This window comes from Sander vitreus, chromosome 7, assembly GCF_031162955.1.
Source record: "Sander vitreus isolate 19-12246 chromosome 7, sanVit1, whole genome shotgun sequence".
Classification (NCBI taxonomy): domain Eukaryota; kingdom Metazoa; phylum Chordata; class Actinopteri; order Perciformes; family Percidae; genus Sander; species Sander vitreus.
In genome coordinates, this window is record NC_135861.1 from 21,659,375 (window position 1) to 21,681,664 (window position 22,290).

The 22,290-nt window shown below is 41.6% G+C and overlaps 2 protein-coding genes across 8 annotated transcripts in view; both read right to left on the minus strand.

Annotated features, from left to right (window-relative positions):
* Positions 1–697: 697 nt before the first annotated feature.
* brpf1 (bromodomain and PHD finger containing, 1) lies at positions 698–16,494 on the minus strand. Of its 4 annotated transcripts, none has more exons than XM_078255341.1 (16): positions 16,261–16,493; positions 14,239–15,026; positions 13,567–13,756; positions 13,177–13,464; positions 12,210–12,727; positions 11,714–11,903; positions 11,492–11,623; positions 10,170–10,298; positions 9,244–9,673; positions 7,948–8,256; positions 7,544–7,822; positions 7,319–7,466; positions 6,305–6,438; positions 2,654–2,769; positions 2,417–2,571; positions 698–1,759 (listed from the first exon to the last, which is right to left on the minus strand). In XM_078255341.1, the coding sequence occupies exons 2-16, from the start codon at positions 14,979–14,981 to the stop codon at positions 1,576–1,578; spliced, it is 3,945 nt and encodes a 1,314-aa protein (XP_078111467.1). In that variant the 5' UTR covers positions 14,982–15,026; positions 16,261–16,493; the 3' UTR covers positions 698–1,575. The 4 variants fall into 4 exon arrangements, with proteins under 4 accessions (XP_078111467.1, XP_078111466.1, XP_078111468.1 ...); XM_078255340.1 differs by having other exon boundaries at positions 11,699–11,903; XM_078255342.1 differs by lacking the exons at positions 698–1,759; positions 2,417–2,571; positions 2,654–2,769 and adding an exon at positions 3,759–3,804 and having other exon boundaries at positions 11,699–11,903; positions 16,261–16,494.
* Positions 16,495–19,021: 2,527 nt separating this feature from the next.
* LOC144521070 (serine/threonine-protein kinase WNK2) overlaps positions 19,022–22,290 on the minus strand; it is a 48,128-nt gene continuing 44,859 nt past the window's right edge. For all 4 annotated transcript variants that reach the window (XM_078255336.1, XM_078255337.1, XM_078255335.1 and 1 more), the window contains 3 exons: positions 20,358–20,402; positions 19,612–19,913; positions 19,022–19,492 (listed from right to left, as the gene is read on the minus strand). In XM_078255336.1, the coding sequence (XP_078111462.1) occupies positions 19,142–19,492; positions 19,612–19,913; positions 20,358–20,402 (698 nt within the window). In that variant the 3' untranslated portion in view covers positions 19,022–19,141. The remainder of the gene's footprint in view (positions 19,493–19,611; positions 19,914–20,357; positions 20,403–22,290) is intronic.

Genomic DNA, 22,290 nt, shown 5'->3' on the forward strand with positions numbered 1-22,290 from the left:
TGACTTTTTGTTTTCAAATTCAGTTTAGTTTTGATTAGTTTTTAAAGCGGGTTTGCTAGTTTCGTTTTTTATTTTTTGAAAATGCTCAGTTTTAGTTTAGTTTTAGTCTTTTTTTGTAATATAGGTTATTTGTCGGGGGATTCAAAAAGATCATACAATTTTAGAAATATGTATTCACAGTGTATTCAACAATAACACCAGTACATAAAATGTAGCCTACATATGGTCATTTAATGTGGAATATCGGAATTTCTGGATTCCCAATCGGAAACTATACATGTCTACGGGAAATTTCATGGTCGGAGAGATATAACGTTATTTGCTCTATGAAAGATCGACAAAGACGAAAACTAAGGACATTTACTCGATAATTTTATTTTACTTTAGTTAGTTTTGCAAACAGACATTACAGTTTTAGTTTCGTTATCGTTTTTTTTTGTAATGCCTCGTTTTTATTTTTATTTCAGTTAACGACAATGTTTTTTTCCAACCTAGTTTTTGTTATTTCGTTCGTTTTCGTTAACAATTATAACCTTGCTTATGAGTCACAATTTCCTTGGGAAGAGGTAATGGGTGGGTAAGACTTTAAACTGAAGACACACGGATATTCCACACGTGAAGGAACCCAGGAAGAACACTGAAAATTAGCAGAGTCAACTCTCAGAAGCAGACACACAGTAACCACAACACAACCCACAAGTTTAAAAAACTCAATTCTTTTTTATTAAACTTCTATCTTTATGCAATCTGTATATATAAAAGTTCTAAAGCCATCAGCCTGAAACTAAGACAGGCGATCATGTGTTTCAGTTTAGTCCTCATTATTCATTGACCAGCGGCTTGTGTGACAGACGTACATTAAGAAAATTGTAAAAACAGGAGACATGATGAACACAGAATGACAGACAAAAAAAAGGACCACACAATGGTGTCTTGTGTAGCAGGAGTGATTAGAAGTAGTCCATGATAAAAACGAGCTTGTGGACCTTGTTAAGAAGTAAGCAGAATAAATAACATCAAAGTTGGTTTGCACACAGTTGAGGCTGTAATAGTCTCTCTTTGTGCTCCACTGACAAATGACGTGACACTAGCACCAGGCCTTTTTTTGTTTTTCTCAGAGAGGTGGGCGATATGTGAAGATGTGTTGGGGTGATGGCATTTCCCTGTCCAAATGTAAAATTAGAGTTGTGTATGTGTAACACTGTTCATTTCTTGAGTCTGTAAACCATCCTCTCATTTGTTAATAAACATATCAACCACATATGAGGACTATTTTTGATTGGTGATTCGAAACATAGCATATTTTTCCATCATTATTATTAATTCCATTTTTTTTTTTAATTCTCTTAAATACAATATTTTACACGTCAGATTAAATACGGCTTAGTTTGCATGATATGTGTATGTGTGTGTGTGTGTCTTGGGGCCAATGTAGTGGATGTTTTTTTTTTACCCACTCTGTGCTACTGGCACGGTTTCTTGTGTTCTGTGATGGAGGGCTGGGCTCTCGATAGAGAAACGCATACTCAACAACACCTGCAGGGACCAACGCATAAGGTGTTTGTGTGTGTGTTTTCAGTCACTATCACTGGTCTCGCTGCTGGGGTCTCCCTGCACCTTGCTGCGGTGCTGCATAGCACGGTGGTAGGCCACCTGCACTGACTTGCGGATGTTGGATTTCCTTCCCTCCAGCATCTTCTCCTTGTCCAGCTCCTGGTCAACCCCGAGCGGCACCAGCTTAGAGCGCGGCAGCCACTGCCTGGATACACACAAACGTATAATTGAGTGTTAAATCATTAAACTGAGGTACAGTACATTGAATTCATAGTGGAAACAAAAAGCTCTAAACTAAATAATAAACATTCCTCTGCAGGCATTACAGGCCGAGTGATATAATGTGGAAGATAAATTGAATAAATAACTTCCTGGTTCTTTAACTCTTGATTTTAAAAGGGCTACGAGCTGAAAGCAGTTTACGACAAGGATCATCAAGGCGGTTGAGAGGGACACTGGCTGTTGTCATCATGTTGTCAATACGTTTTTCACATTTCACAAAAGCAAACCTTTTGTTTCAAACGCGGTGACCTAAAATACGACCTGTTTTTCCCCTCTTTTATTTTCAAAAACCACAGTTGCCCTATTTCTGCCAAATGTTCTGTCATCTTGTGCTATAGTACAAGGAGTGCAGTTTCCATTTAACTACTGCCACAGTTACTTGTGTGCACACATCCCGTAACAACAGAAGCCTGTTTTGCTTGCATCTTGTGTTTTACTGTGCTTATCATTTTGGTGAAAAAAATACAAATAGAATAGAAATGTCAGAGCAAACAAAAAAGAAAAAAAACGTTATAATGATTAGTGATGATACGTTTAGTTAATACAAAAAAGATGAGACAAGATGAATCAGAGCACTGACCAAGTTCTCTTGTTGTCAAAGAAGAGGACCAGGAATAGGTGCTCCCTGGCCTCCTGGGTCATTTGCTCCCCTAGTTTCAGCACATCCAAAGGCGGGACAGGGATCGGGACACCGCGGTGGAACACCCCCTCCCTGGGCATCTTCGGGTCAATTATCTGCAGGCAGACGGTAACGAGAGGAGGATTAGACATACAGTCATTAAATTGCAGAATGTCCTGACTTGGGCTTGTGTCTCACCAGAGCAGGATATGAAGGATAGCCTCTGCACTTGGCCCACACCAGGTCCAGAGCTTCCAGAGAAGAATAGTCATCAGAGGTCATCCAGCATCCGGACCTGGCCCGACCACGCACCACTAACGGTAAAAAAACACAGGAACAGGACGATATTCATCATTGTGCAACCTCACTTCTAGCTAAGTAACGGGTATGTACACACACTGTTTCAAGTGTTCAGTAGAAGATACACCCTTTTCCTTTGGAAATTGCGAGAAAAACATAACAAAAATAATCTGTTTCTGTAATGGGGAAACTGGGCTGGTTGTGAAAAAAAAAAAAAAAATCAAGTTTCCCATTTGGGATAATTGTGTCTGATCTGAAAAGTGACTGAACTGAACTGAATTGAACTGAAGATCCAGCTCCAACAAGACTGGGTGAGAGCTGGGTTGGGTGTCCTAAACAAAAGGCCTTGGTCGTCATTTGAGCTTGAAAATTCAACACTTTCACACGCTGAATGCTGATCTCTTTATCTGCATTTTCTTTTGTTATGTTTTCAATATCAATATCATAGAAAACACTTTCTACAGCTGCCATGCCTATGTCTAGTGTTAAAAATGTCATGTTTGCAACTGTGCACCTCACTGCAATGCAATGACCGATTCTCAGCTTTTAGTAGCTCTGGGTTTGTAGTTTTTACAGCAAACTATTGCAACATTAACCACAGACAAGAAAATAAGTAGGTGTGTCCTATCACTGCATATTATAATTATGGCTGTCAATCGATTAAAAAATGTAATCTAATTAATTACATACTCTGTGATTAATTAATCGAAATTAATCGCATACATAATTAACGGTGCCTGAACCGATACTTTTTAAGAAAGTAAAAAAAGAAAAGAAAAAAAAAGGGGTACTAAACAACAGTTGGTGACATTAAAGAACAGCTTGTTTATTGCTAAGGCCATATGGTCAAAATGAAATGATTTAATAATAATGTATAACAATAACTAATTTCAGTAGTAAATTGCTGTTGAACCATCAGATGGGAAAAGGACATTTACAATAACTTCAAATACACCATCAGGCTGTAGTTTACCAGTTTCATTGAACGCACCGTCTGTGTTGTTTTTCCGACGGCAGCTGCAGATTGTTACATCCCGGTGTTGAATCCTCTACAGTAAAACACAGTCAAACTTTACACCGTTTAGCGTTAGCTGTCAGCATTTTAACCATGTTTAATCCAGCTACTAGCTAGCGGTAGGCTAACGTTAGCTGCTGTCGAGTATAGTGTTAACTAGCGTCATGTGCAGCGGTGTTTGTGTTTCAGAGCATCAGAGAGAAGCGCAGACATATCAGTGGCACCAGATTTCGGTAGCCAGGGTTGGCAGGAAGAAGATTTTTACAAGTAAATGTTCCAATTAATAATCCAGGCAGAACATTATCGTCTCCCTCCTTCATTTTACAGTCCAATGGTGGCTAGAATGGCTCCGGGTCAAACGTCAATATGGAATGGATTAATCTGCGTTATTTTTTTCTCAGATTAATTAATCGAAATTAACGCATTATTTTGACAGCCCTAATTATAATATATTTGCATTGTGTCATTTTGCAGAAATACTGTGGTGCTGTTTGGATGTTTTGTGCCATAAGGACCAATTCTGTTTGTATCTTTTTTGCTGGAGTAAATGGGAAGGTTTATTTTCTTATTTTCAAAGCTGAAAAGAAAAAATAAATAAATCAAGGGGCATTGAATGTTTAATTTCTTTTTAAATTGGGCCCCAGGCAAAAGTTAAATACATTATAAGTCACAGAGCAACCTTTAAGAAATGTCAGTTATTTAGATCATTTTGATCAGTACATACTGCTAAGTGTAAACTAGTGTCATGACAACATCATTAGTAATCTTTTCAGTGGTATTCAAGACATTATGTCAAATCATATTAAATCAAATAAAAAGCTGACTGCAATCATATCAGATTGATTACAGACTCAAAGATATTGCAGTTTGCCCGTTCTGAATCTACTGTACATCAGAGATGTTCACAAGTAATTTTTTGCAAGTCCAAGCCAAGTCTCAAGTCTTTGAGGGGCAAGTTCAAGTCAAGTCTCAAGTCTTTTGCCACAAGTCCAAGTCAAGTCTCAAGTCTCTGGCCATCTGATCTGTCCCTAACACTGTATTGTTAAATTTTAGTATCAGTATCAAAATCAGTTGTGGGATAACTTTATGGGGTCTACTTAACACATCCCTCTAGTCCTCTGACCTGGTGAAATATTAACCTAAAGCTGTCACATCATATAGATACAACTATAAAGATACAATGTGCCTGTTCCCAGCATTAGCACAATACTTTGTGATGGTTAGCTTGTTACCTATGATTATATATGCTAAATGTAACGTCTCTTTCACTCAAAAAAATGTCTAATGTCGAAGTGGAAATCAAGAGAATAGTGGCAGCGCCACACCAGTTACAGAACAAAATGCATCTCAGTGTCAGTCCAAATTACGCACAATAAGCAGTTTGAACTCACTGATGTAATGCCATTTATTTTCTAAGTGTTAGTATGCTCAGTGAAACTGAGTCCAGCGTGAGGGAGACCCGACTCAGAGGAGGAGAGGTTAGTGAGGCCAGCGTCTTCACGGCAGGTGACAGTGTGCACGGATCCGCTGCGCCACGCATGGATGAAATAATGAAATAGTAAATAGGACTACAGTAACAGAAATATGTGCAGAATTAAGACAGTCAAGACCGCCCAGTGTTTGGTGGACCGGGTATACCTTGTTCACTTAATAGCCTACAAATCATCCACGGGATCAATTACGCATCACATGCGTTTGCCCCCCCCCCCCGACACAGCGTTTGTTCCTGGGGATATGGATCCGTGTGTCCCACCTCCTATGCACCATGGATGTCTGAGCCTCAGCAACCACTAACTATAAGATACAATGTGCCTGTTCCCAGCATTAGCACAACACTTTGCAATGGTTAGCTTGTTACCTGTGACGATATATGCTAAATGTAACGTCTCTTTCACATTAGCATGTGAGTGACTGACCTATTTAGGTGCGTTTTGAGATGCCTGATGAAGTCCGACGTTGTTGATCTGGCATCATTTATCTTGGTGCCACACACCTTGCATGTAGCTGTTTGCTTACTGCCACTGTTTACCAAGTTATTGAAAGCAAAACTAATGACAAAAGGCACAACTCCAGGAGGATTTGGTGTCGCCATCGGCAATGCATTTTTTTTTTATATGTGAGTGCGCGCACATATGTGCATGCGTTACGTTGCACATTATGGCAAAGGACAGGGGACATACAGCTCGTCATACGTTTCCCCAACGTATATGCGCCAATAAACGAAAATAGAAATACATGAATACAATTTTGATTTAAAAAGCAATAATTGCATGAAAACAGGTTGTTGGCGAGTCTCGGAGCTCGAGTCAAGTCTTTTGGGTCGAGTCCGAGTCAAGTCTGAAGTCAGCTGTTTGTGCGACTTAAGTGCGACTCGAGTCCGAGTCTCAGACTAAAGTCCCCATCTCTGCTGTACATTAACAGTCAAATCATTCTGAGAAAGCACTCACAGTCTACATTAATAGAAACTAATTTTGTAAGCACTGACACACCATGTGTGTGTATGTGTGTGTTTGAGGATATGAAAGTGTGCTTACAATGTGAAACACTCCGCGATCCTCCAACTGAGTAGGAATCATTTTCAGTGCCCGATGTCTCCTCACTGCTGTCCTCCTGGAAAGCAGAGCGAGAGAACGACGCCTTTCCTCTGCCCTGCTTAGAGGGGGTCGTGCTGAGAGAGAAGAGACACGGGACTATAAAGCTCCACATAACTTTAATACAAGTGTTTACAATGTGACTGGTCAAAGATGTTATCAACTATTAATGTCAACACCATAAAATACCGCTAACCACGCTTTAGTAGTTGCTATACTGAGTGCTGTGGTAAACAAGAGGTTGCTGGTGATCTCATCTTCTTTTATACTTTATCTGTTTAGTGCTACTAAAACAATTATTACATGTTTAAGCCACGCATAAAAGCCATAATACCATTGAGATCTGGTTGGCTGACACTGCTGCAACATCATATCTGAAAGCACTTTAAAAGGGATAGTTCAACATTTCTCAAGTCAAAGTAAAAAAAAAAAAAAACAGCACCTCAAAAGCTCAGTAATTAACACACTGTATCTTGGTTTCTTAATCCATACATAAACAATAATGTAAGAACGACAAGTTGCTGTTTCACAGGGATTTACATGCTGGAACTGTTTCCTGGTGACCAGGGGCCGGGTGCAGTGACTTCCTGGAGTCTCCGCTGGCTGCCTGGCAACATCAAAGTGATGACAAGACTCCAGGAAGTCACTGGAAAGCAAATAAGCATATTTAGCAAAATGTCGAACTGTTCCTTTAAAGCTGCATTAACTGATCTTTTTGGCCTCTTGGAGGCAGAACTCCTCAACAGGCTTGCAGACACACTGTCCTGACATGTTCTCGCCTTATGAAGTTGGTATGGCTAATGTGTCTGCTGTACAGTGGGTTCATCTGGGTTTGTTCACTTAAAACAGCTGCCTGGAGCAGCTGGAAACAGGGCTGATGAGTGCTGGGAGTAACCCATTCTTGTAAATCTGTGCTGTGAAATCAAAACAATGAGGTCATGTTTGTGCACTAATCACCTGGTCCTGTCAGAAGCTGCACTGCTGCTGCTGCTGGTTGTGGACTCAGAGTCTGAGCTGGAACGAGGGAGACGGGACTCACTTCTGTACACGCGGAAGCTCTCCGTTACTGGCTGGTTTCCTCCATCGAAACCGTTACTTGGCAAACCTGAGGAAGAGAGTGAAGTGAGTGTGTGTGACTCAAAACTTGCACGTTAACGTTTATTATGCATGTGTCTACTGTACCTGGGAGCAGGTCGTCATTGTCACTGTCGCTGTCAGAGCTGGAGCTGCTGCGCGGGCTGCGGGGCCTCTTCCTCTGCCTGCTTTGTGACAACAGGGGCAACTGAGGGGGACCGATAGGGCTTTGGCTCAACCCCGCCCCAGCGTAGCCAGCATCCCGGTTCTTGGGAGGGCGTCCTGGTCTTTTGGGGGGTCCAGCCATTTTTTGGTTCTTCTTGGAGAAGAGGACAGATGTTCGACGGCCCACCTCTGGAGCCAGGGCAGACGAGGATACACTCAGATCTTGAGGAGAGAGGTTTATAAGTTAAAAATGCAAGCAAATGCTTATCACGTTATTTTCTTTTAACAGAGGTTATCATTTTCATGCACATTAATGATATTTTTTTAATTTTACTTCCTAGATGCACCTTTTCCACCAATCTCCTGGCTGCTGCTTTCCCCCCCTTCATCATGGTGTCCCGAAGAGGATGGGTGATGGGGGAGGGAAATACCCCGGTCTCCTCCTCCCACAGACTCCCGGCCCCCCATAATGGAGCCTCCCTCCCGCTGGTGCGCAAGCTTCCTCTTGATTACACTGATCTCCTTTCTCAGAGCTTTGGCTCTACGAGACTGACCAATGCTGTGCTTTCCCGAGCTGACCTCATCAAGACGCGCCTGTAAGTAATGCAGCTGCTCCTCCAGTGGCAGCCGTCGCCTGTTCTCTGGCAGGAGCAGGTCTGTGAGGGGCAGAGAGAGAAAGGCTGTTAGAGAAAGAAAAGGTGAATAATTATGAATTAAGTCAAATATGACAACACTAACAAAGGGAAGAGATGTGGGCTGTTTCCCTGTGGATGTTTGGTAGAATTCCTGAGCTACCAGACATCTGACAACATTATGCTAATTTGTGTAATATTGGTATATGGTGTCAAAAATTCAGCATGTCTGCAAGATTCATCAAACCTAATCTGAGACTGTTAAAAAATAATTTTGGGAGTTAAAATCAAATATGTGAGAGTAATCTAGTACCAAAGATTACAGGTTGCAGGTGGTTACAGGTTGGTCTTAGACCACAATAATAGTAAAATAAGAAGAAACCCAGTTTATACAAGTAACAAGGATTGGAAATGTTTTTAGCAACTGAATTGAATGAATGTCATGCACCACCTATTGGTCACAGGCTTTACTGTGCCAAAGAGCTTTTTTTCTTTACAATATATTTGTATTCAACATATTACTCCACATATGTCTAATACCGTTCCAGTGCTCAACACTTGTGACAAGGAATGTATTGTAACTGACATTCAATCACTGAAAGGAAAGAAAAGACAAACACCAACAAGAACGTAAACCTAGCCTCGTAAGCTAAACGTATATACAGTATATTCCTACTACCTTTCCCTCTTTTTTAAACGTAATCTCTACTACACCCATGACTCATGGTCTGCCCTCCTATACCTTTGTGCCATCCACGCACCTCCTCCCATTTCTCTCCCACCCTAATTCTTTCCAGTATTTCACTCACATTTGTGTGATAATAAAGTATACATTTTCATCTAGCCAGCCAAAAGTGTGTAACTATAGAACATATTGTTTCATCTCCAAATGCAAGGTATCAATTTGCCACCAAAAAGTGGTTGGACAACCTAGAAGTTCTCTTTGCAAAAGATAAATCATTAGAAAATTGTGCCTGACAAAAATGCTTTATCTGCCATAAACTTCCATACCTTCTTCATTAGAGGACAATGGCCGTTCTCGTTCTCTGTCTCTGTCTCTGTCCCGCTCTCGCTCCCGTTCTCGTTCCCGTTCTCGTTCCCGTTCCCGTTCCCTCTCTCTGTCTCTGTCTCGGTCTCTGTCTTGGTCACGGTGACTGTCTGGGCTCGGCTCTCGGGGGAGGTGTATGCCAGCCTCATAGTCAAAGCCTATCCGTTCAGCGTGGCGCCTGGCGGTTCTTATGACAGCCCCGCCCATCTCCCTGAGTCGCAGGGCAGCGCGGTAGAAGACTGTGTCCTTGGCGTTGTACTTTAGGCAGTTGTTGACAATGAGGCCAAAGTCTGCCTCAAATGCCTCAAAAGTGAGGTAGTGATGGGACTCCAGCAGGTTCCACATGGTCTGGAAGTCCATTGGAGTGTCAATGTGGTCCAGGTAGTCTGGCACCTGGATAGTAGAGATCAGGCAAAGGCATGACCTGTGTGCTCTAATAAGCTCTTGTATATATACAGTGACTTTTCAGTGCAGATGTCAGCGTGTAGAAGTCAAACAGAATACGTATTTGAAATTTGAAATTAAATGACGCGGTGGGCGACATGACAGCCAATATTTGTTTAATTAAACACAATTTGTTTTGGCAAGGATTCCTTGTATCAAAGCTACTGAGCTGGGATATTATACAAATAAGTTTAATAATTTTTCATAATAATTTTATTATAGTTATAAATAAAATGCAAATAGAAAAAGAAGTGATCATTTTACATACATTATGTACCAATTTAATCTGATGTGATCAGATTAAAAAAATTACATTAATATGAAAAGAGCACACATAGTGAATATGCTCCTGAGTATGTGTGTGTGTGTGTGTGTGTGTGTGTGTGTGTGTGTGTGTGTGTGTGTGTGTGTGTGTGTGTGTGTGTGTGTGTGTGCGTGCATTTACCTCTGCCAGCGGTACAGGCTCAGTAAAAAAGTTGTTAATGTCTCTTTCCTGTAACTGCTCCAAAGTACTCCTCAACAGCACCAGGAAGGGAGTCAGCTGCATCTCCAGCGCCATCTGCTGCACCTTAATCTAAACACAGACATCATTTATTTTAACAGTGTACACCTGCTCACTGAATACATAAACATAGACAACAATTTGGGTTACACTTTACTTGAAGGTAGCTACATAAGAGTGACATGACACTGTCATGAACATGTCATAAACATTATAAACAAGTCATAAACGTTTATGACATAATGCTTCTTTTATTAAGTGTCATTTGGTTTTTGTCATGACAAGTTATGGTTAGGGTTCATGTGTCATGACTGTGTCATGACAGTGTCATGTGTTCATGACAGTGTCATGTCACTCTTATGTAGATACCTTCAAGTTACCAAAATTGGTAGTACAAACATTGTATTTGTAAATCCAATTAAAATGTATGCATGTACCCACACACTCATATGTGACTGTGCTAAACTGCCAGTAGCAAAGAAAAGTGTTGTTTTCCGTGTAAAGATTTTATTTGGGTAGCACACCTAAACAGTGGATTAATGAATTGTGAATTAATGTGTGTGCACTCTCATGTAGAGATGTTCCGATACCGATACCGGTATCGGCTCCGATACTGCCTAAAATCCTGGTATCCGGAAGTACTGGAGTTTATGCACCGATTCGATACCACGTAATAAAGCCCTAAAGAAAATCTACGTTAAAGTAGTTTATTTATGTTCTTTTTCTGTTATAACTGACTGTCAAACGGCAGAATAAAAGAAAATTTTGTGGCATTCATGTTTCACAAAGAGTTTAACCTGAGCCAGACTGACAACAAAGTTATGAAGTAATAATATCACATCCATACAGGATAGTAGTATACAGTTGTTAAAACATAATCAAATAGATGACACACTGGTATCGGATCGATACTCAGTATCGGCCGATACGCAAGTTCAGGGTATCAGAATCGGTATCGGGAAGCAAAAAATGGTATCGGACCATCTCTACTCTCATGTAGATAGGAAGAAAATAGCTAACGAATGCATTGCTGATATGCAGCTGATACTTAAATGTGTCAGAGTTTCCTGGCAGGACCTAACCCTTCCACGCCCCAAAGACCTGACCATTAAACCATTTCATTGCCTGCACAGAAGCAAGTCCAATCCAAAGAGAAGACTTTCGTACTAATCAAAAAAAAATGGAAAAACGTAGTGTGCTATGGCTAGTGTTAGGGTTTTTTAATATCAGTTAGTAACAGGCATAAGAGGTAATTCGTATCTCACCGTCTCCCTTTTGAGTTTTTCCCTCTTGCGTATGAGCTCCACCAGTAGCCTGGCTCTCTCCAGGTCGTGTCTAAGTCTCTGCCATGCCTTCAGCTGCTCCTTTAAAGCAGATTGTTTCTCCTCGCTGTCCCTCTGCAACACACACAAACGTGTCAGACAACTGTATGAGGCAAGAACAGAATTACAGTAGCATATACAATCACATACAATTACACAAGTCACCGGAGGGAGCTGTGATGGAGGTTGTGGTGGGAGTGGGTCAATGTGTCGTTGGGACTGCAGATGGGTTTGGAGCCGGCGTAGCAGAGGTACACCATTACGACTTTGCCTCTTCAGGGTCCAGTAGCTGTGAAGTCGCTGCATGAACTGGCTCTTCCTGGGTACCGTCAAGTTACTGGTGATTTTGCTCAGCCTGCAGAGAAACAAACACTACTTCAACTCTTGCTGTACTCCCATGTCATAAAAGTAAAGCTTTCGTAATTGTTATAGGGAAGGTCCCCCCTGTTCCAGGAGGTAAGGGCGATTTACAGAACAGCACTTCTAGAGCAAGCAGATATTAGTATGCAATTAAAAAACACAGCGACCCACAATAAGTCAAGTGATCATTTTGGTTCTGGTTAACCTGTTGATCCACATAGTTTTGTGTTAAAGGGTTACTAGACATATGTGCGTCTTGGAGCACACAGTAAAACAGGTAAAACATGTAGTGTGTATGTACCTATGGGGAGGTATGCAGGGAACAGACACCACTGGCGCAGCAGCTCTCCTTTCAGCCAAGATCTTCCTCGCTCTTTTCATCTTCAGCCTGGACTTGGCCTTCGCCCTCTTGGCTCGCTCAGAGCTCCAGCCCTTGGAGTCATCATCATGGCCAATGCTGGGCTCGTCATCCTCCTCCAGCTCTCCTTCACTGTGAGACGAACCCATGCTGGTGCCGCCCACTCCTCCTAAAGGCCGTGCTGATCCTGGAGGCGTGTGGATATCACAGTAAGCTGTCTTGCGGACGCTGAAAGAGGTGCCGTTGGCCCCAGTCTCTCTGACAGGCTCCATTTTCATGTAGAGGCCCGCCTGCTGGGCACAGGTGACGTGGAAAGCTGTGTAACAGTTGGCTTTGTGACACTGGATGCAGGCACCTGAACCACGCTGCTTGCAGATGTAGCAGGTGAGCTTCCAGCGTGCAGGAGGAATGTGCTCAATACTGTCGATTGGCTCCAGAAAGACTGTGTTAGCAAAGCAGACCTGAGGAAAGGCAGCAAAATTCACTTTATTGCAATACTCTTTTTAAAGTGTTAGGATAGTAACGAGATAAGAGACTGACTGAGCCCTGTTAAACTGTACATTACCACTGATGTGAATCTATTCATCTGGGTGTATATCATTTTAGTTGTGTTTTGCATTCTATAATTTATGCATCTAGTGCTATTTATCAAGCCACTGGCACTTAACATGCTGAACAACCATCCATATACTGTATGTGCAATACAGGTATTGACAGTCCTAGACTGCCAATACCGTTAAATCCTTATGCACCCACTGAGGAACATTAAAGCAACATTGAGTCTGAATGAAACAGACTAATGCTAAAAGCTGTGTGCACCACAGATAAACACAGCAATGCAGAGTACCACAATATCTGCAAAATGATGCAGTTCTGATCAAGAATGCATGTGGTGGTGTATGAATTTTACCTCCGGAATCCAGAGGGCACACACAACGTGTGCCCAGCGTGCATCATCTGTCTGTTTGAAAGCACCTCCCTTGTTGGGACAGAGAGCACAGTCCACAGCTCTGCTTGGCGACTGCAGGCAGCGACGACATAACCACTGGCCCTCTGGGATGTATGGAACACCATAGCATTCTTGGTGCACTGCCAGGTTACACATGTCGCAGAACAGGATCACATTGCTGTTCTGACACTCGCCATCGTTACAGATACAGCAGACAGCATCTTCATCGATTAGGGTACTAGGGTCAGCCTGGGGGAAAAGAGGATAACGAGAGATCAGAGTTGGACACATTCTATATGTTTCTAACAGTGTTCTAATATTGTTTTGCCCTTAGCTTCCAAATCCAGGTACCTTGTTGTGGCTCTCAAAGTACGACTCCTTCTCCAAGCGATCCATGAGGTACTCAAAGACTTCTTGAGGGATGGGTGTAACACCGTCACGCCGCCGCTTGTCGTTCATGATGTCAAGCCAGATGTAGTCTTCCTCATCAATGTCATACTCGACCTCCTCATCCAGCTCCTCCACAGACTTATCAATGTACCTGAACACCAGAATGGGAAAGTAGAGGAACATGTCTTATACATATATACATACAGACATACATACATACACACACACACACATATATATATATATATATATATATACATACATATATATATATATATATATATATATATATATATATATATATATATATATATATATCATATATACATACATACATGGTAGTACATGGGTAGAAAATAATGATAGAATAATACAAGGAATCTGAGGGCAAATGGATTTCCTTATACATGCACAACGAGCTGTACAAGTGCAAAACAAACAACAACTGGGGTCTGACTGTGTAAATGGTGCTTCAAATATTTGACTCACCAAATTTCTGTTTAACAAAAGATGCCTTCTCTATACATGCACCCCATTAAATTGCCTGCCATGTACAATAATCTTGCTTCTAATTCTAATTCTTACCTGCTATGTAAATTATTAATGAACCACATTATAATTCTTTATGCAGACCTGTAGTAAGATGATGGTCGAGGAGGGGCATCAGGTCTCTCTTGGTCCAGTTCTCTGAACACCGCCTCAGGGAGCTTGACTGCAGGGCCGGACAGAGCGCTGTGATGATGAGATGAGCCATCCTTCTTCTTTTCCTTACTCTTATGCTTCCCAGACTTTGGAGTGGATTTGCCCCCATTAGAGGATGGGATATCTGGCCGGTCCTTGCCATTACCTCCAACCTCGCTGCCTCCAGCTCCACCATCACTACCATTACACACCCCTCCGCCACTACCACCAGTACCAGATGGAAGTGCATCCTCTGCATCACTGTCTTCCTCTGACACCACGTCAATGTTCTCAAAGATGCTAATGCGTTGGATGCGTCCTTGAAACTCCAGCTCCACCATGCGCTGTGCCTGGGCATAGGTCATTGTCTCTCTGCCCGGGGAGTGCGAGTGATCTGACCGGTTGGGGCTACCCGGTGTGTTCCCCCCGTGCCCCGGTCCTCCACCTCCCTTACCTCCACCATCGTCTGTATCACCTGACCCGGCCAATGAGGCGCGAGGAGGCCGTCCTTTTCTCTTCTTTTGGGGCACAGTCTGTGCAGGAGTTGGGTTATCATGGTCATAGTGGTAAAGGTGATACTCAATGCCACTGTAGCTCTTGTAGACTTTACGACAAGTCTCCACAGGGCACTCGTAAGGGGGCTTGGTGGCCCGCAGATTGTGACAGAACGTCTTTACATCAAAGTCCAGTCCCATTGTGCCAACAGCCACTGCTGCGACAGATGCTGTTCAAGTTTACATCTGGGAGAGAGGAACACAAAGGAGAACCATAAGAGGATAAATTCCAGAGATTTAATTACAATACATTAGTTAGATAGTAGCTACTGTCACTGAATTGTAGCACTTAGAGACACCAGTCTAGACAAGTCGTGCACCTGTTATAGTGCAGTCACGTGACCATGTCCCTCACTCCCAGTAGGAAACAAATTGTTATGTTTGGTTCCCAGTAGCAGGTGCATTTAGGTCAATATTTTTGCTTATGTTCCCTGCTAACTGAAGTTATGTCAGGCTGACGTGCAGTGAAACAGACGGCATAACAGTAAGCCTAGTTGCCTACAGCTTGTTTACAGCCCATGAGTTCTGGCTAAAACGACAGTGCACAGGACGAAATTTAGTTTGATGATCCCAAAAACTAACCATAGGACTTTATAATCCAGCTAACGTTAGCCCTAGCATTTCACCGATGCTTTCTCCTCAAACAATGAAACATTGCAGCCTGACGCTGTTAGCCAGCAAGCTAACAGCAGCTAGCAAACAACAACACCAGTTCACTCTCCAAACAGCATACATACTACAGTTACTACTCACGAGTTAACGTTACAACGTAGCTAACGTTATCGCTTGCTTCCGTTAATTGGTCATCTTAATCGACGCTCTGTGTTTCATTCAGCTCAATAATAACGTTACACTACGTTTTAATTCGCGTGCTAAATTGTAGCTCTATCCACAGGGCATACGTTAACGTTAGCTACATAAAGAGGAGTGCTACTTAAACGTTGCAGTTTTTTTGCATTAATAATAACAAATAATACACACGAGTGTTTAATGTTAGATACACTGTAACAGTGTTTCCCTCCACAATGACCTCACCCCGTGTATCCCTGAATTTGAGCAGCAAAATGACAGTATTACTAGATTTCATCAGGTTAACGTTACCACACTACTACAGCATGCGGCACAAGGTATATTGCTTAATTAAATAGCTAACGTAAGTTCGATCAACAAATTAATTATCATTCTATGTGGCGAAATAGCTGTGAAATGTTGTGCGATGCGAGGAAAATAGGCAGGCGTGCTTAGGGCTTTACTACTTCATGTTTTCAGGTTACAGTGGGTTAAGATGAAATACGGAAATTACCACACAATTCTACTCTGAATAACCTTTTAATTGTCAAAATGTGACCCAATTTTTCTGACAAAACCAGCCTTCAACCGTTTAACGCTACAGATCTGGACTAACGTTATAAACACTTACTACTCCACGTTCCCCAAGACTGCGTGCTTCGGAAACCTCACACCAGATCGGACGGGTTGCAGATCGGTTTTAATGCATAAAATAATCCCAGATGAGATTTACAGGACGCGTAGGTACAGTGAAATGTGTTTATAAAACAATATAATATCCCGATCATTTCATTGTGTGGGGAATAATTCAGGAACTCGGTTGAACAAAAGGGGTAACCGTTGCTGTAACGTTACGCCGTAGACGCGGGTTGACACATTCGCCACACAAAGCAGGGTCTATTTCTCGGCTTCGGTGTTAAAACAGAGCCTGTGTGCACGTTAACCAATATTTCAAAATACTACAAATTATATTCTGTTCGGAGAGTTTATTGAATCATGTATTTTTTTCATTTCTACTTGACCAATACTTTCCTACATTCGTGTTGCATGTTGCGAATCTGTGGCTTTGTTTCAAAGATGTCGGCAGGACTGAAGTGAAAACATCCTGGCCTGACTGCGCGTCACACTTTTAAACAAGTCTACAAACACTTGAACACCCTCTATTTATATATTATTTAGAATTCATTGGTTGAATTTATCCTAATTGTTTATCTTAACTCCATGCTACAGAAAAACAATAAAAGGCAATAAAAACAACGAAACATACCATCAAGCACAAAATAATATTTATTTCTCTCTCAACATACAGTCTGATGATTAGAGTGCAGCAGGGTTGGGTGGGGTAATGCAGTGGGACATTCAGCAGGCAGAAGCAATCCCACAGTTTGAATACAAGCCTTTGACAATCAGAGCAGATTCACCAGGGGGCAATATTGTCCAGAGAGAAGTGAGATGAGCAGAGTAGAAAGTGTCAGGACTGCTCCTCCTTCTCTGTAATCTCAGCTCCTTCCATTTAATCACTGCATCCAAATGAATATGCAAACAATAGTTATTCCTTCCTCTGCTAACCACGAGTTGGCAGCGAAGGAGGTGGAACAAAACCAGATACAAGTGACAGAGAACAGAAATCTCTTACTATTGGAAGTATTTCAACAAAGCAGAAGACTCTGCATAATATCCTATAAAAAGTCCAATTCAAACTGAATTTATGGAATAATATACATCAATGCAACCCCTCCCCCGTCACCACCTCTAATCAGTCCCCAAAAAAAAAAAATATATAAACTACAAGAAAACTGTACAATTCACAGCTTGGCAGAAATCGGGGTGCTGAAACCTTTCAAATGTGTTGAGATGTAAAATATATAACCATTGTAGCTGTATTGTTTCTTTGCTTTGTGAAACATGAAAAGTTGGCCATGCTCGTCAGTGATAAAAAAGTACAGGCGGTGAAACGCACTATATACAGTGTAGGAAACTCGTCAACAGGTTAGAATTAAGGGAGACTACTGTATGTTGTGCAAATCTCCCGCATCAAGTATCATTTGAATTCTGAATCACTGAAAAGAAAATTGAAAAAAAAATAATGCTGTCATCCAAAGCAACCTGGGAAATAAACACTGCTTTGTGAGGGTCTCATTCGTTAATTTAATTTGAGGAGTTGTTTTTATTCAAGTACCAGCTTATGTGACTATAATGCTTAACTGTACAGTGGAATCACCTCAGACAATAGCAGCATTAAAAAGTCAAGCTTTAAACATCAAATAATTTAAAAACATCAGACTTAACTGGTGATTGCACGAAACATTTCACATATAGTGTATGCCGAGTAATAGGATAGCCAAGTTGAAAGAACATTTAGCAGTAGTGACTTGTTTGCTTGGTGGTTTGTAATGTTTATACGTTGCAAGGTAACTTTTGTCTGTTGCTTGGTGATTTGTAACTTTGTTCAACTCTTCAGCTTGCTCCTGTTGCACGCATCAGAGATAAGGCTTGTGGCAAGGCCACGATCAAAGCTTTGTGGAGGGGGTTAAATTGCACTTTTAAGCCTCAAGCCTTCACATATTAATTGCTACATTCTGATAAGAACACTTCCAGAGGCATATTCTGTAGAAAGAACTATGTACAGTATATATGGCTCTGGACACCACCTTTCCTCGGAGCACAAGGCTACAACATTGCCAAATCTTGTGCTGTCCAATGCATCAGTTGTCCTATCAAAAAGAGGCTGTGTCCGACTGAACCATTTGACCCGAAAGAGTGGATTTGGCTGCTGGCGTAATTTTTTTTTTCTTCTCTCATCAGTCGTACATTAACCATTTCTTTCTGCAAGGCAACGGTACATCTCACCACTATGGCAATCCATCTGTCACAGGGGTGGAAAGTAAACAAGGGTTAAAACATGATTTTATTATTTTAAATAAGAGCATATACTGTATTAAAAGTGCAGTTATACAAGGGCATACATATGTAAACAAAAAACAAAAGTGTCAGTAATGCATTAAAAAAAAAGGCACTGCACTCAAACTACCTTTGATGCAGACATGCTTTGTTTCACAGAAGAACAAATTATCTATAAATCAATGTTCAAGGCACTACATTCCTTCAAATATCTCCATCATAAACACTGTCCTGTTACTGTATCTCAAACCACTGTTATTTGGATTCCAATGTAGTGTATCAAGTGTACGTAATATAGAGAAAGGCAAAAATCAATGTGTAAATTGCAGTTATAAAGAATAAAGTGAAATGTTTTGTGTTACTGCAGACAAATTGTCTTGTATGGCTGAGTTTAATATATATATATATATATATATATATATATATATATATATATATATATATATATATATATATATATATATATATATATATATATATATATATAGGTGATGTATAAAGAATATCAACACTACAAGATCAAATGATGTACATGTGTGGCTCTGGTGAACCAGAACAGAATGGTGTTGGACAATCGTGCCCATACACACTAACAAATATTAGTTCGCAGATTAAGTAGTCCTAGTGGTTTTTGGACACGGGCCATTCTCGGAGTCGGGCATGACCAGAGGGTAGGCTTGGATCCCTGCGTTTGCCATTGTGGCATAGGGCATCATTCTTGCAGCACCAAGCAGGCCTACAGGACCCACAGACCCGACAGGACTAGGCATGCCAGGCCACTGCTGGGGGTAAAGAGGACCAGGAACCATCCCGCCATAGGAGCCTGCTGGTAAAAGGTACCCAGGAGGGAGCATAGCTGAGGAGTTGGGAGCTAGAGTTGTGGGCATACCAGGGCCTAAAGCAGCTGTCAGGGGGCAGGAAAGAGGCAGCTGGAACTTGCGTGGACCAACATGGCATTTCATCTGAAACAGAAGGGAGTTGTTGTACAAAGTAGTGCATAGACTGCCTCAAATGTAAAAGATCAAAGTACAACTGATCCTTTTATCATCTATCCCTGAGTGCACATCTCCAGTTCCAATACCTCATGTGTAGCTGCTCCCATGGGTGGCGCTCTGCCCTCCAGGTCCTGCTGGCGTCTCTGCTGTTTGATCTGGTTGAGGGAGGGGCGTGGTTGATTAGCTGCAGCAACAGTCTCCTTCGTCCAGTCATCTACCAGTTTGTGAAGATCATCGGTGAACGTGCCTCTCTTGTTGTTGCTGTTGTTGGTCTGGACCTGAGCAAGCTGTGTGATTGGCTGGGGAGATGGTGACAGTGTAGCTGTGGTGAGTGACGCCTGTGTCTGATTGGAGGCTGTCTGAGCTGTGGTGGTGTTGAGAGTAGACCCTGCAAAGACACAAAAGGTCTTCAAAATCTGGCCAGTTCCAAAAAAAATTGAGAGTCAAATCAATTGGCTGCTTTATGGCGTAATATAAGGCAGTTGTGACACAATATACCTATAATATCACCGCCATAAAAGCCAACTTTAAGAATGGTCCCAATGGCTTTGTTGAGGCCAGAGTAAATATGTGTATGCAACTTATTTACATATTTTGCCAACATAGCAGCCAAAAAATTCAGCAATCAAGACAATGACACTGCCATGCAAAACAACAAGAAACGTAAAATAATGCAATCTGTAGAGTACCCACATTTTCAACAATAACTGACACAATTTTCAAAGTGCCAAAACAAAAAAAGAGAAAATAAAGTGCACATACAAACATAAGGAGGACTAAAATAGTAAGGACAGAGTAAGAAAGACAGAGAGTAAGTAAATGAGATAGTTACTACTACTGCGCTCTTTGCCTAGACATAGTCGTTTCAGAGTGGACCCTATAAAAAGGTAAAACAGCACAAGACAGAAACAGTTAGGCCAGGACACACTGCACACCACAAGTATGTGGAAAAGCTGCTTCAAAAGCACATTCAGCTATCAAAACAATTGGGGAGAGAGAAAGAGGGAAAAGGAGGACAAGGGGTTTTAAAAATCAGTGAGGAGGACTGGAAGAAAGAGCCTAGGTGTTCTCTTTTAAATAGACAATCATTTGAAAAGTTGACTATTAGAAACTGTACCGGACAAGCTTAAGAGAGAGCACTCCTAGCTTTGGTTTCTGGTGTAGCGTGTTAAAGTTCCCGCATTTATAGCAACAATGTCAGGATGAAGACCACCATATTTTATGCTGCTTTTTAAATTAACCGAATACATTACTGAATACAACAGAAATATTTTCTTCCTTTTTTTGATGGACAGAAATCTGGTAAAATAGCAGTCACTATAATCTTAAAATCGCCTTTACAAATACAGAGTAAAATAATTTGTGTTTACTGATTTGTAAAATGTAGTATGGTCCATTAGTTAGTAGGGAGAGACCAAGATCATTTTAGTTTTCTAAGAAAGGAAGACTGGAGCCTGGATTAAAAAGAGATCCTTTTGCCGATGTGAGAATGCCTGTGAAACCAAAATAAATAAAACTTCAAACTAAAAGAGCACACAGATACTAGCTGAAACTCAGCAGAGTCAGCACTTGTCAGAAACATGCAGGTAACTCAGGAGAGGTGGAAGGAGGAAAGAAAAAAAAAAGGAGTAATATTGATGATACAGCCCTTCATATGGCGGAGCAAGCCTCCATCAGTGCCCTGCCTGGCGCCTGCACCATGCACGTCTTCTCCGTCCAAACATGAGGGACAAAGAGAGCCCTGCCTATCAGGGAAGGGCTGGGTTTTTCCTCTGTGTTAGTATACAGAGGCTTACTGACTTGGGCAAAGTGCCTTGACTTGGGAGATGTTACACAATCAAAATTAAAGAGTGGATGGAAACACACAACAAATAAAGGTTTTGGCATTCTCTCTTACACATGTACATACACACTTGTGCAAACAGGCACACTGTCTTGTTTTAGATCTGATCTCAGGCCCATGTTTGGAGAGAACTAGCCCCAGTGCGATTGCGGGGTCTGGTTTTCTTTAAGCCAGAAGCACTGCACAAAGCATTTGTAGGAGTGGGACAGGGCATTAAATTGTAAATTGTGGATGATTGCCAGAGTACAGATAAATACCTATAACATTTGCAGCCTGGGTATTGGAAGCCCCACACACACACACACACACACACACAGATCTATAAGAGGCATACACACCCTGGCAATCTTTCCTTTTCAAGCTTCATGCCAAGAAACTGAATGGTGTCCAGACTCTTTGGGGTAATTCTAAATTTATAGAACCAGTTACTTTTGTTCTACTTCATGCTTTCTGACCAGCAGAGACAATGCTTCCCACCTGGAGGACTTATACGTCAAAATCCGGTCATGTGAAGCAGTGTTATGCGCAGATATGGCAGTTAATAAAAGTCTGTTGGCCATCCTAGCAGCGTGTTTCTATTTTATAACCCTTGACTACAGAAGTTAGCAGCATGCATTAGCTCAGAGGGCTGACTTGGCTTGTATACTTAATTATGTGAACGTCTTTGTCACCCTAGTCTCGCATTGCCAGACCTTCCTCCACAGCGCTGCACAGGAGGGTCTGGCTAGTCCCCACAGCATTCCGGGATAGGAGCAAAATGTGCTCTGGTTTATTGGCATTTCTTTAAACCAATCACACTCGTCTTGGGCAAAACTTGTTTTGGTGGAATGTGTACGTTCAAAGGTTGTTTTAGTCGTGCAACAGAAAACTCAGATTGGACAGATAGTCTAGCTAGCGGTCTGGATTTACCCTGCAGAGATCT

Coding starts and splice junctions, on each gene's coding strand:
- brpf1 (XM_078255340.1), bottom strand. CDS start 14,981: ATGGGACTGGACTTTGATGTAAAGACGTTCTGTCACAATCTGCGGGCC. Junction 11,904..12,209: donor CCCTGCATACCTCCCCATAG/GTACATACACAC, acceptor GTTTCTCTGCAG/GCTGAGCAAAATCACCAGTA. Junction 7,823..7,947: donor CCAGGAGATTGGTGGAAAAG/GTGCATCTAGGA, acceptor TCTCTCCTCAAG/ATCTGAGTGTATCCTCGTCT.